We start from the raw sequence: 12,230 nt of genomic DNA on the forward strand, positions 1-12,230 counted from the left end.
GACCAAGGTGGCATTAGCAAAGCAGGGTTAGTAAGACCTTATTCTAGGCCATAGAGACTTTGCTTTGACTCTCTTTTATATTTGTTGCAGTGATGGGAAGTCTTGGGCTCACAGGTATTTATCACAGTCTAAAAGAAGCCAGCAATGTGCAGACAAATTCTTCTCTAATTTGATACGGGGCAGAGATTTTAATTGTAAGATTGCACCACATGGGAGCTCTGCTATCCTATCTCTTTATGTAGTGCATTAACCCCATGTCCATATTTTCTACTGGCCTAACCTCCGTTAAAGAAAATCTAATAAAAGAAATGACAGTCCTTTTCACATTGCCCTGATTTTTTCTCTCCTGCTGTCTCTGCAATATGATGAATGCTTTTCCCTTACGATAGTTTCTTTAAAGTATTTGAAGACAAATGTGCTTTGCTTCCCATCAAGCTGTGTTCTAGCCTCAAGTCTCTGCAATGTTCTTCACAAAAAGATATAGTGATAACTCCGGCCAACTGATAAGAGCTATCAGTTGACTGATGACCCTCTTGAAAGCTTATGCAGCACCCCAAACTGTACAATATCTCAGTATTTCAGAGGCAGTCTGTTCTGTTCCACACAATAGAACAGAAGAAGACCATTATCTCCTCAGCCCTTCACTTCTATTAAGGACCCCTCCCCTTTGCCCAGCACCACAGCTTCATCACATTTTCAAAATATCACGATCTGAATATTGTTGATGAAAGGTAGTTTAAAAAGATATTCAAAATTGCTAAACAACATTAACTAAAGCGGAATAATTAACAGATTGGTGTTAACTGAAAAGAAGCCTGATTAGCCCTTAATATTATTTCTCCCCTTTGAGGTGTGCTCTGCTTAACTAAAGTCATGAACTTTCTTTTCTGGTGGTCTCCTTACCTGAGGTCCATTTGTTGTGGTTAGGGTACTAACTTTGAGTTCTTCACACGCTAGGCCAATGCATTATTTGAGAAATCTCCAAGACCTAGCACAGGCCTTTTAAAAGTGCTAAAGAAATGAAAGTTCCAGAAGTGCAATTTCTGTGACCTACAACTAGAGCAGCTTTACAAAAATTGATAAATATCTGTTTAACCAGAGGGTGCATGAAAATCTGCATCATGGAAGAAAGGACACTTTGTCAAATGTGATAGACATATACTTAGCTAATCAAAGTCTCAATATGTATTTTCCAATCATATATTTGTGGAATAGACTGATGTAGTTTCTTAAGGAGTAGGAAATGAAAACAGACCACTAAAACAGTAAAGCCTCAGGCAAAACTCATTTCATCAACCTAAACTAACCTAAAAAATTTAGATAAAATCCTGCCTCCCTACCTACAAGGTGCCTAGATTGCCTATCCCAAAGTAACAAGTAGCTTTTCATGGGAACGTTATTAGTAGTTTCTAGTGGGGCTCCACTGTACATTACAGGCTAAATTTACTTACCACTCGGCATGTATTCCCACCATCGCCCTGCACAAAGATCCACTACCCTCACAACTCTCAGATATAGGGTGACTGCTTCCTTTAGCTTCCGGGAAAGACATTCCATACACATGATATCCTGCAGAGGGAGGTACCTTTGTAAGAGAAAGAAACTCATATTTACCAAGTGGGTAAGTACTTCATCTCACTGACAGGTTATTTTTTTCCTTCCTCCATTCTCCTGCCCCTCAAATAAAATAAGACTGTAGTAATATTCACCGAGTTTTAAGATTAACATGCATACATACCTTTTTAATAAAAAAAAAAAAAAAAAAAAAAAAAAAAACAATCAGCAAATACTCAAGCATCCAAATAAAGTGTGGAGCTCCCTCCACAGAGCATTTGATAAATCCTGCCTTTTTCCTTTTGATTTTAAGGACAAAGAAAATCTCAAAAAAAAAAAAAAAAAAAAAAGGAAGGATAAAAAAAATCTCAGTACATTTCAAGGTATAGTGATAAGGGAATGTACAAAAGATCAGAGAACTGATCAATTTGAACAAATATGTATACTAAGTTTATAGTGTACATTTTCCCCTAGATCTTTTACCTTTTAATCACATACTCTAATAAAAGTATTGCATAAGCATTAAGTGAAAAACACTCATCTGAATTACAATTTCCTTTTTTCCGACCTCCCCTGTTATCTCTTCCTTCATGAAGCTTTTCAACTAACCTCTACTTTTGTTCTGTTTCCAGTAATACCAATATATATATCTCTCTCTCAACAGACCTAGGTTAATTTTTTTAAAAAAAAGGCAAAAGCTACCCTTTATTGAGCTGGTATTGTGTCACAGACACTGTACTACAGTCACTGTTTCACAACTTTTACAAGCTAGGTTCTTTTCCTGTTTGCAACACAGCCCTCCCCCAATCCTTTTTCTTCCCTTCTCTGTTCTGCTGTGTTCCCCACCCCTCTGGCTATGAGGTGACTTTGGCCAACAGAAGGCAGGGCAAAGGCTTTCTGCTATTGCTAGTCCCCTAGCTGAATGAATCTTTAGCATCTCTTCCTCGTTCCCTTAACCCTACCTACACCTCTCTGAATGATCCCTTCATTAAGTTATCTTCAAATTCCAGCCGAGGGTATCTTGTTTCCTGATACAACTCTCATTGATATAGTAGGTGCTATTGTTACTCCACTTTACAAGTGGTGAAATTGGCTCAGAAAAGTTAACCAGAAAAAAGTCAACAGCTAAATAATTTGAGAGAGGAAGAGCAAGGATGTCAACGGTTGGGTCTATTTCCTAAAAATTAAGCTAATTCTAAAGGAAAGTCCAGGTATACCTGCTGAATATTTCTCTGCTCTATTTTTTTCTACCTCTGGCCCCTCTGTATTCTCCTTTATAACTATTTAAATAAAGAGAATAAAATAAAGTCAAATTCTCTACCAAAAAAGCATTATTGCCAACTTAATTTACAGTTTCCATAACTTAGATATGAGGATACTTTTCAGAAACTATATAACTATACACTTTATAAACAATGAAAAACCGAATGTTTTCTAAATCAAGTTTTGCCACTAAAACTTTTTTCCACAAATCACTGATTTTTATCCAAAGTATTTGCCTGAGTTAATATTATACTCCCTTGAAATACAAACATCAGTAATCTTATGGAGATTATCTTATATTTGCCCTCAGAAAAAGAATGTATTTTTACTCCACAGATACATAGTCAAAAAGCTGGAGTTCAAAAGGCAGATCAAACATATTTTAGAAAAGATGTGTTTAACATGGCAGGTACAGCAAAGATTAAGTTTCTTTTAAGGAAGCCATGGTTTTTCTTGTTTCATGAAAACATGCTAAATGGTTATTACAGGACTACAAAATGAGTCCTCAGATAAAAACTTTAGAAGCCTAAAAATAAATGTTTATTTTTAGAATACCATATTCAAGTACTCAGCTTAGTTCACAGTTCTCCTTACATTCTGCCAATTTGCTGCATGTTTTTTTCATTATAACCAGGGTAACATCCTTCTATTTGATTCCACTCCTTCTACTGTTATATTCTGTTTGAACTGCAAAATCGAATCCACTCTCAATTTAAAATATGATCAAATTTGTTCATAATATGCCCTACCATTAGTCAACAAACATCTAACACACATCCCTAGAAACAATTTTACCTATGCTTTCCTCTAGTATTTTAATAGCTTCATTGTTTAATTCACTGATACATTTAGAATATAGTTGTCAGATATGAGAGAGAGAACATGCTTTTATTATTTTCTTCAAATGTTTTTCGGTTGTGACATCATCACTGAATAATCCACTCAGCTTTTCCTCACTGATGTGAATACCAAGTTTATCATAAACTAGATCCCCACGTATATTTGCATCTACATATGGAGCCTATATATGGAGTTTGTTTTACCCAACTGTCTGGCTATCTTCTCCCATACCAAATCTTTAATTATTGTGTATTTTAGAATACATTTGAACATCTAGTAGGGTTAGACTCTTTTTCTGAAAAATTTTGGCTACAGAATTTTTCCTGCCAGGTGAACTTTAGTATTATCCTGTTATGTTAAAAAAAAAAGTCTATTAGTTTAATTGGGCCTTCTATTCCCAGATAGAACTGAACAAAAACTATACTGTGTCACATAATAACAAACTGCAGAAGATAAAGACTAATACAAATTTATACTGGAAAAGAAAAATAAAGTGCCCATAGTTCCCTAAAATAACTCTGCTATCACGATTTTAAAACTTCTTAATCTGCAAATATTCAATAATTTTTTAAAAATTCAAAACTTTTCTAGGAACTTCAAATATGGAAATCTCCCCTAGGTAAATAATCTAAAATAATGGAAAATTCAGATGCTTAAATTAGTTGCATTATATATGAGAAAAATTAGAAACAACAGAGACGAAAGAATACAAGCAAAGGTAATTATCATTCATAGTCAGTGGAATAGAAAGCAGTGACTGGGCTTCCCTGGTGGCGCAGTGGTTGAGAGTCCGCCTGCCAATGCAGGTGACACGGGTTTGTGCCCCGGTTCAGGAAGATCCCACACGCCGCAGAGCGGCTAGGTCTGTGAGCCATGGCCGCTGAGCCTGCGCGTCCGGAGCCTGTGCTCCGCAACAGGAGAGGCCACAACAGTGAGAGGCCCGCATACCACAAAAAAAAAAAAGAAAGCAGTGACTAAAATGATAATTATGAAGACTATGCAGCAATATGAAAAAAGGCAAACACAATATAACCATTAACACCAAGTGTTTATGCCATGCAGTGTATTGAGTGCTTTAAAAGCATTATCTCATTGAATCCTTATAATAACATCTTTATATCTATCACTGGTCCAGAGATAGTAAATGAGAGACTCAGGATCAAACTCTGGTCTCTCATTCCAGAGACAAAGTATATTAGGATGTGTTTATTTGAGTGGATAATGAAAGAAGAGAGCAGGAGAAACTATAATGAAGGGGTTTCATTGGTTGTTTTTTTGGTTTTGTCTCTGGTTTCTTTAACAATTGTTATAATACAGTTTAGATAAAAATATAATTTTAGGGCTTCCCTGGTGGTGCAGTGGTTGAGAGTCCGCCTGCCGATGCAGGGGACACAGGTTCGTGCCCCGGTCCGGGAAGATCCCACATGCCGCAGAGCGGCTGGGCCCGTGAGCCATGGCCGCTGAGTCTGCGCGTCCGGAGCCTGTGCTCCGCAACGGGAGAGGCCACAACAGTGAGAGACCCGCATACTGCAAAATATATATATATATATATATATATATATATATATATATATATATATATATATATATATATATAGTTTTAAAAAAGGATTTTGAAAAAAATTTACCTCAAAACAACTTTAATGTGTGCACTGCATATACCAATGATGGGTATTATTTCACAAAACTTTTTTCATTTCCTTTCGTTTATGTGCACACAGAGCAAAAGTGTTTCTCACTGTAGACTGTAATCCAAAAGTCAGAAACACTGCTTTATATCATACACACAAGGTACTGTAATAATAAAAGTCAACAAATCTATCAGTCAGTAAGAATTCCAAGAAGCCTGGAATGTTAACACAGTCTAGATAATGGCTGCCCAATAAAACTTTCTCCAATAAAGGAAATATTCTCTATCTTCACTGTCTGTACTCTCCTATACTGTAGCCACTAGCCATACTGGATTTTTAATTTAATTTAATTTAAATGCCACATGTGGCTAGTGACTACCATATTGGACAGCATAGCTCTAGCATTTGCTCCTACTTATACTATACATTCCATGTAGGTGAAAATCAACCAAACAAAATCTTACCTAAAAATATGGCAAAGCACTTCATGTGAAAGTTGATTCATATAGTCCTTTGTTTCATCTGATATTGTTTCTTCAGGAATATCATTGTTCATGAGACACGTTTTAACACTTTTCTTTCGTGGACCCATTGCTGCGTTATCTCCAGTATCAAAGAGCAAATCTCTCCTTTTGGTTACTTGAGTTCAAAGACCTGAAAGCAAGCAGTGATTAGAGTAGACTAAAACACACCAAACCCAGATGCAGAAATTATCTTGGTAAAACAATGTTTATTTTAGAATACAGACACACAAAGGTAGTGCTATTACAATGGTACAGACTACATTCAAATTAATAAAAATACTACACGAAAAGGCACAGAACATCTTTTTTCTGAACAGCAGTAGAGATAAAAATGAATTACTTAGAATGAGCAAAAATCCAAGGAATCAGGAGTCCTGGATTCTATTCGTACTCTGTTGCTTCCTAGCTAATTCAATCAATTTCTCCAAGCATCAAATTCCTCATATGTAAGATAAGATTAAACTAGACAAACAAAACCCTTTCCAACTCCAGGAGCTTGTGATTCTAGGACTGCCCCAACACAGCAGAAAGCAGAAGACTCTTGGATTCTAGTCCTGGATCTGCCACAAACTACTTCTATGAACTTGAATCACCTTTTAAATTCTTCCTTCTCCCACCTATAAAGTGAGGGGATCAGATTTCACTGGTGGGTCACATATCCCTTTATGAATTTGATAAAAAAAAAAACTATTAACCTTCTCTACAAAAAGCAATAACCAAAAAAACTACTTAATTTTACATGCAATTTCAGAGGAAGAATAAAACAACCCTTCTTCCTCTCCCTCTCCCATTAAGTATTAAGGAGCAGAGGTTAATTCACTTATGTATCAGATGTATGTTTTGTTTGTTTTTAAAATAAGCTTTAGTGAGGGAGGAAGAAGAGAAAGGAAGAGGAACGGGAGTGGGGGAAATAACATAAAAGTCAGATGAGCGAACTTCTGCCCAGAGGTTTGTTTTATTTTGCAGATCAGGTTAAGAAGGAACTATGTGAAAACAGTGTCCTTTAAACAGCATTATCAATTATCTCTGGTAAAATTCGGAAAACTTATCTGGATTCAAAGTGAGAGAACTGTAGAGTTCAGAGCTTAATCATGCTACAGTGATGCAAAGAATTGCTGTCGCAAATCTGTCAATCTCTGGATTAAACAGTGTTTGCTCCCTTTTATGCACCAATGCTTTTTCTTTATTATAATCTGTTACTATCAAAAGTTTCTAAAGTGGACCCCATGTTTCCATTTTCTTACAGAGTTGCAATAAAAGTGTAATCTTTTCTTGATGACCTGAGGTTATCATTTGAATATACATTATATTCTGCAATATAGTCTCAAGGACTCCTGAACTATATGGAGTTTCTGGGGTTCCTTTGCTTCAGCAGCATATGGGAGCAAACTACAAGGCTAAGTGAATTCTTTTATTTCGTGTGTGTGTGTGTGTTTTCCGGTCTCTTCTTCCCTCACTGAAAGGTTATGCACTGTGACTTCTGACAGGTGTCAGCATGCTTGCTTCTCCCTGCACTCCACCCAAACACACACACACACCTCTAATTTGCTGCTTCTAATCAGCTATGGCCTGGGAAACCAAAGAAGTAAGTTTTTAGAATTGTGTGTGGATTAATATCAACAGGCAGTTAGTAGTATGGACTTAAGGAATTCTGCAAAGAGTAGGTACATGAGCTACAGTTCACTGAATTTGTTTTTAAAGAAATTTAATACACATGATCAAACAGAAACCAAATCAGCCTACAAGAAATCCTAGTTTGCAGAGGATAAAATCTTTCCAACCTGACCAAGCCACCTTTCCAATCTCATCTTTCACTTCTTATCACTTGCTCACTACAGCCACACCAGTATCCCAGTTCATCCATTTGTTTAACATTCATCTTTTATTCCTAGTAAGCTATTAAATCTAATGTCCTTTCCTTCCCTTTTTTTTTGGCCTGGAAAACCACTATTCTGCCTTCAAAATCTAGTTAAACGTTAAGTCCTCTGAAAAAACGTCTCCTACTAAACTCCTCTTCTGAGCTCCCTGTGAGACTTAACTAACATTAGCTTCTCCCATAGCAACTTGGATAGTATTATATTGATCATGTCTCTGCCAGGAAAAGGAAGAGAATCTCAATCTCCTGCCACTGGGTGATAACAAATCACACATGTCTGATGTGTGAATATCCATCAGTCTTTCCATTATTCCATATGCGCCCAGTAGCTGCAAGGCTGCTAAGAACCATTTCACGCTCCTATTTTTGCCACCACAGCACTCAGTGATCTCAGAAACAAGCCTGTAACCCTGGCAAAAATGCAATCATACTTTACACATAACAATTAGCTACACTGAGGCATTCAAATACGTTGACAAGGCTATAAACCAGTACAGACCAATCCAACCATGGATTAATTCTCCAGCTATGTTATTTAGCACATGCTTCACCTTTTACACCCTCACCTTTGACAACTCTAACTGTTCAAGGATACCACGTTCTTGATTTCATCCTCTAAGTAAAAATCTTTCTTGGCCCTTCCCCCTTCTTTTCCTTCAGCAAATCCACACCACTTAATAATTTCCACCCTCATCTTATGATTCCACCTTTTATTGCTTCTTATTTTGCAATACTGTGGTTTTGGGTGAATCAGATTTAGCAGCTCCAGTGCACAACATACATTTGAAATTTTAAACCAATAGATTGCACCTTAAATGTCACTGAGTTTATATAAGGTTCCCTTGTTTAGAACTTACAAAAATATTTACTCACAGATATGACATTATACAACATTATAGAGAGGTTAGGTTAAGTCTCCAGCAAGCCCACAAAGATCTATTTAACCTACTATGCATTAACACTACTACCAAAGGGCCTAAATTAAGAGGACTACAACAAAAATTTAGGTGAAATTGTAACATAGTTCCCATATCACATCTAGAATTGAAAACTTGGTCATAGAGCTACTTATTTGGCAGCAGGTGGAGTAGTGACTCCCCTGCTACAAGGCTTCGGTGGGAAAGGGACTTGTGGAGATGAACATTGGGGTAAAGGATAAGACCGCCATCTTCCATCTAGGGGCTTTAACAGTTCAGGACCCATGGCTGGAGGAAATTCCTCAGTCCTCTCCAGTCCAAGTAGGTGCCCCTGGCAATATTAAGGAGATAAAAGGCTCATTCAAGGACTCAATTATTTGCCCTCACCACCATTCAAACTCTACTTAGAAAAAACAAACAACAACAAAAAAACCCCACACAACTGTTTCAACTAAAGCTGGCTTCATCATCACTTAAGTGAAATACATGACTGGACTAGGCTGAGAGCATTTCATCCCAGGCACTGAGTACAAAGGCCTGGTATCCCTGTTTGAAAACAAAACACCATGAAAGACGGAGACCTAGTGATGACGGAGTCTCTCTTATACGTGCATGTTCTCCCTCAATTGCTTGTCTTTTAGTGGGATGAGGGATAAAAGCAGGTAAGAATAGAAAACTGCCATGACTGGTCTTCTGTGTCTTGGTTTCTTCCTACCCCTATCTCTAAAATATCACCACTCACCACTTGAGAAACTCAATAAGGTAGAGAAGGTCCAAAGCAGCAGCAAGTTGAAAGAGGAAAAGAGGGAAATTCCAGTTATCAACAGTAGATAAAGATGACACATAGGAACGGGCCTAGCAGAGGAGTTATGGAGGGTAAGGGAGAGGTGAGTATAAGTAACAAGTGGGTATAAATATGCAGAGACTATATTTTGCAGCACTAGGTGTCATTTTTTAGGGTCAGCAAGTCCTGGAGGCTGAGATTCTAAACCTCAAAGAAATATCATTTTGAATCCCAGAAAGTTAAAATGTGAAGAGTCCTTCACAGACTTAAAGGGTCACACAGTTCTTAATTTTTTGTGGGTCACAAACCCATCTGAGACTATGATGAAAGCTGTACATCCCCCCAAGACAAAAACAAAACACATCCAGACTCATATATAATTTCAGGGGCTTCACAGAGACATGGAAGACATCCAGAGGACCCTATCCAAGGCTGGTCCCTCAATTTTTAGATGGACAAACAGAACCAGAGGGTATAAGTCACTTGCCAAGGGCATATATTAAGTGTCAGAGTTCAGGCTGGGATTCAGATTTCTCAGCCTACACTATACAACCTGTCATCAAGTCAATCCTTTGCACCTCGGCTGGCTGCCTACATTCCAGAGCTATGCCCCAGTGCTTGGAGATCCACTTCTCGATGCTCTGATAGAACTGCTGCTGACCACACCCTCCTTCACAAATTAGAGCTTGTGGTCCATCTAATTTGGCTCACACACAGTAGCCTACAGCAGCCCTGGGTCTCCTACAGTCATCCTGTGGCTGGCTGTTTAGCAGACCTTAGCCACAGGAAGCATCACTTTTGTCCTAGTGGCCCAAGTATGTTCTAAGTAGTAAGCCTGAATTGTTTCTGAGCATTCTTTAAACTTGAGAAACCCAACAAGGTAAGGAAGGTCCTTCTCATTAACACGTAGGTGTGCTCCTCTCCTTGCAACCTGCCAGTTCAAATCTCCTCCTATCCCAAACTAGACTACACTAACCTCTACTAAGTTAATTCATTCTGGTTGCTCCCAGATTTATCCCTATCTTTTAAACCTGAACCCTCCAGGCTACTTCAACCTCTTGTTGAGGAGCACCAACATTTCCTTGCTTGCAAAAATCATTTTCCTTTTTATTCTCTACTTTCATTATAGAGGTTTTAACATGTATTGTACACAATTCTGACAATTGTTGATACCTATAAAAGTCCTATATAAACCTACTTTTACTCCCTAAACGCACAACTTAGAAATCTTCTTACACCTGTTCCATCTTGTCAACATCCTCTTTCATCCCTGTCTTATTCTACTAATTACTCTCTTACTCAGATCACACTGGACCCTCCAAGGTACGTGTTTATCTCTTACTAACATACTTTATAGGGCAGCAATAAACCGACTTACCTTACAACTAATGAGAAAACTTAGGGACCTCTTCTTTTATGAAACTTTCACAATGCTGAATCAATTTCACCATTCTGTATCTAATTAATAGCAATTTTTTAAAAAGGAGTTTCTCCAGAGAATTGTTATTTTCTATCTATTCATCAGTCCATCCAACCAACCACTCACTCGACTACTTTTTTATTGCCTATTAGGTGCTAGGTGGTGACAAAGTCTTTCCTCCCATGAAGCTTACAGTCTCAGAGTGGAGACAGATTCTACCAACAGTTTCTGACAACTCAGCCACTTCAATTACTATAACTTAAATTCCCCTTCATTAACCTCACCAAAAATCTCTCTCTCCCATTTAAAACTTCCCAATGTCTTCAATATTCCTATCTGGTCAAGGGCTCCCCTGCCCTTCAGGTTTCTAACACCCTTCTTCAGTTTCTATTGGCTTCAGCTTGCTCATATCAATGTAATATTACATGTCAATTTGACACCATTCCTTATCATAGATCTTCTATGTCTACTTCCTAGAACAGCCTCTCTTGCCTAAAGAAATGCCGCACCACATCCACCAAGCTGGTCAGATAAAAAACAAAGAAAACAGAATTATAGTACTGAAAATGTCCAGGAGTCATCCAGTCCAACCTTTCATTTTCCAAGATAAGGAAAGTAAGAACCAGAGAGGTAAGCTGCCTTGCCCAAAGTCACAAACCCAGAATGTATCAATACCAGTGCTGAAACAAGGATCCATGTCTTAAACTCTAGTTCAAGTTCAATTTTATTTCACTATGTTACTTTTCCTTACTGTAATTTAGCTTTTCCTTCTTCTCCCATTGTGTATCTTTTTTTAACTAAAGTGTGTACTTCCAGGCACACAGTCATTTAAACAAACACACAAGTCTATATTCTTTACCCAAAGAGGACATAAGAATCACAGCATCACAAATTTTAAAGAGAAAGAACCTTAGTGATAACCTAGACCAGTAATTGTCAAAAAAAGTTAAAAATTACAAGCACAGATTTTTCAATCTATATGGCTACATAATATGTACTCTCCACACCTCACCTCTTCCTTCCCCCAGAAAATCATGGCTTTATGGAGGCATTATTTTATTCTTCATTCGTGCAGACTATGGGAAAGGGGATTAAGAACCTGTGACCTAATCTAACTTATTCGTTTGTCAGATGAGAAATCTGCAGTCCAGAAATAGGAAGGTAAACCAGCAATTTAATAGCAGTTTTAAGATAAAAAACAAAGGTTTCCTATGTTTCACATTTGCGTGTTTTACACTGCTGGTATAGGTTTCTAAAACAAAGTCTTCAGGACAGAGCTTTCCACTACACAGGAAACACAGGAACCTTACGAAGTGCCAGTTGCCCTTGGCCGATTTGGCGTCTGGAAAGAAACATGGTAGACACCTCTGATAAGTCATATCCTGGCTACACAAAATGCAGGGAAGAGATGCTTTTCTGGC

The 12,230-nt window shown here is 37.7% G+C and overlaps 1 protein-coding gene across 6 annotated transcripts in view; it reads right to left on the reverse strand.

The window, feature by feature from the left end:
* The window catches only part of FBXO38 (F-box protein 38), a 53,607-nt gene that overhangs the window by 40,614 nt on the left and 763 nt on the right, over positions 1–12,230 (reverse strand). For all 6 annotated transcript variants that reach the window (XM_032626107.1, XM_032626106.1, XM_032626105.1 and 3 more), the window contains exons 2-3: positions 5,753–5,942; positions 1,452–1,585 (exon numbers count right to left, since the gene is read on the reverse strand). In XM_032626107.1, coding sequence (XP_032481998.1) covers positions 1,452–1,585; positions 5,753–5,880 — 262 coding nt within the window. In that variant the 5' untranslated portion in view covers positions 5,881–5,942. The remainder of the gene's footprint in view (positions 1–1,451; positions 1,586–5,752; positions 5,943–12,230) is intronic.

Source organism: Phocoena sinus, chromosome 3 (assembly GCF_008692025.1).
Source record: "Phocoena sinus isolate mPhoSin1 chromosome 3, mPhoSin1.pri, whole genome shotgun sequence".
NCBI lineage: Eukaryota > Metazoa > Chordata > Mammalia > Artiodactyla > Phocoenidae > Phocoena > Phocoena sinus.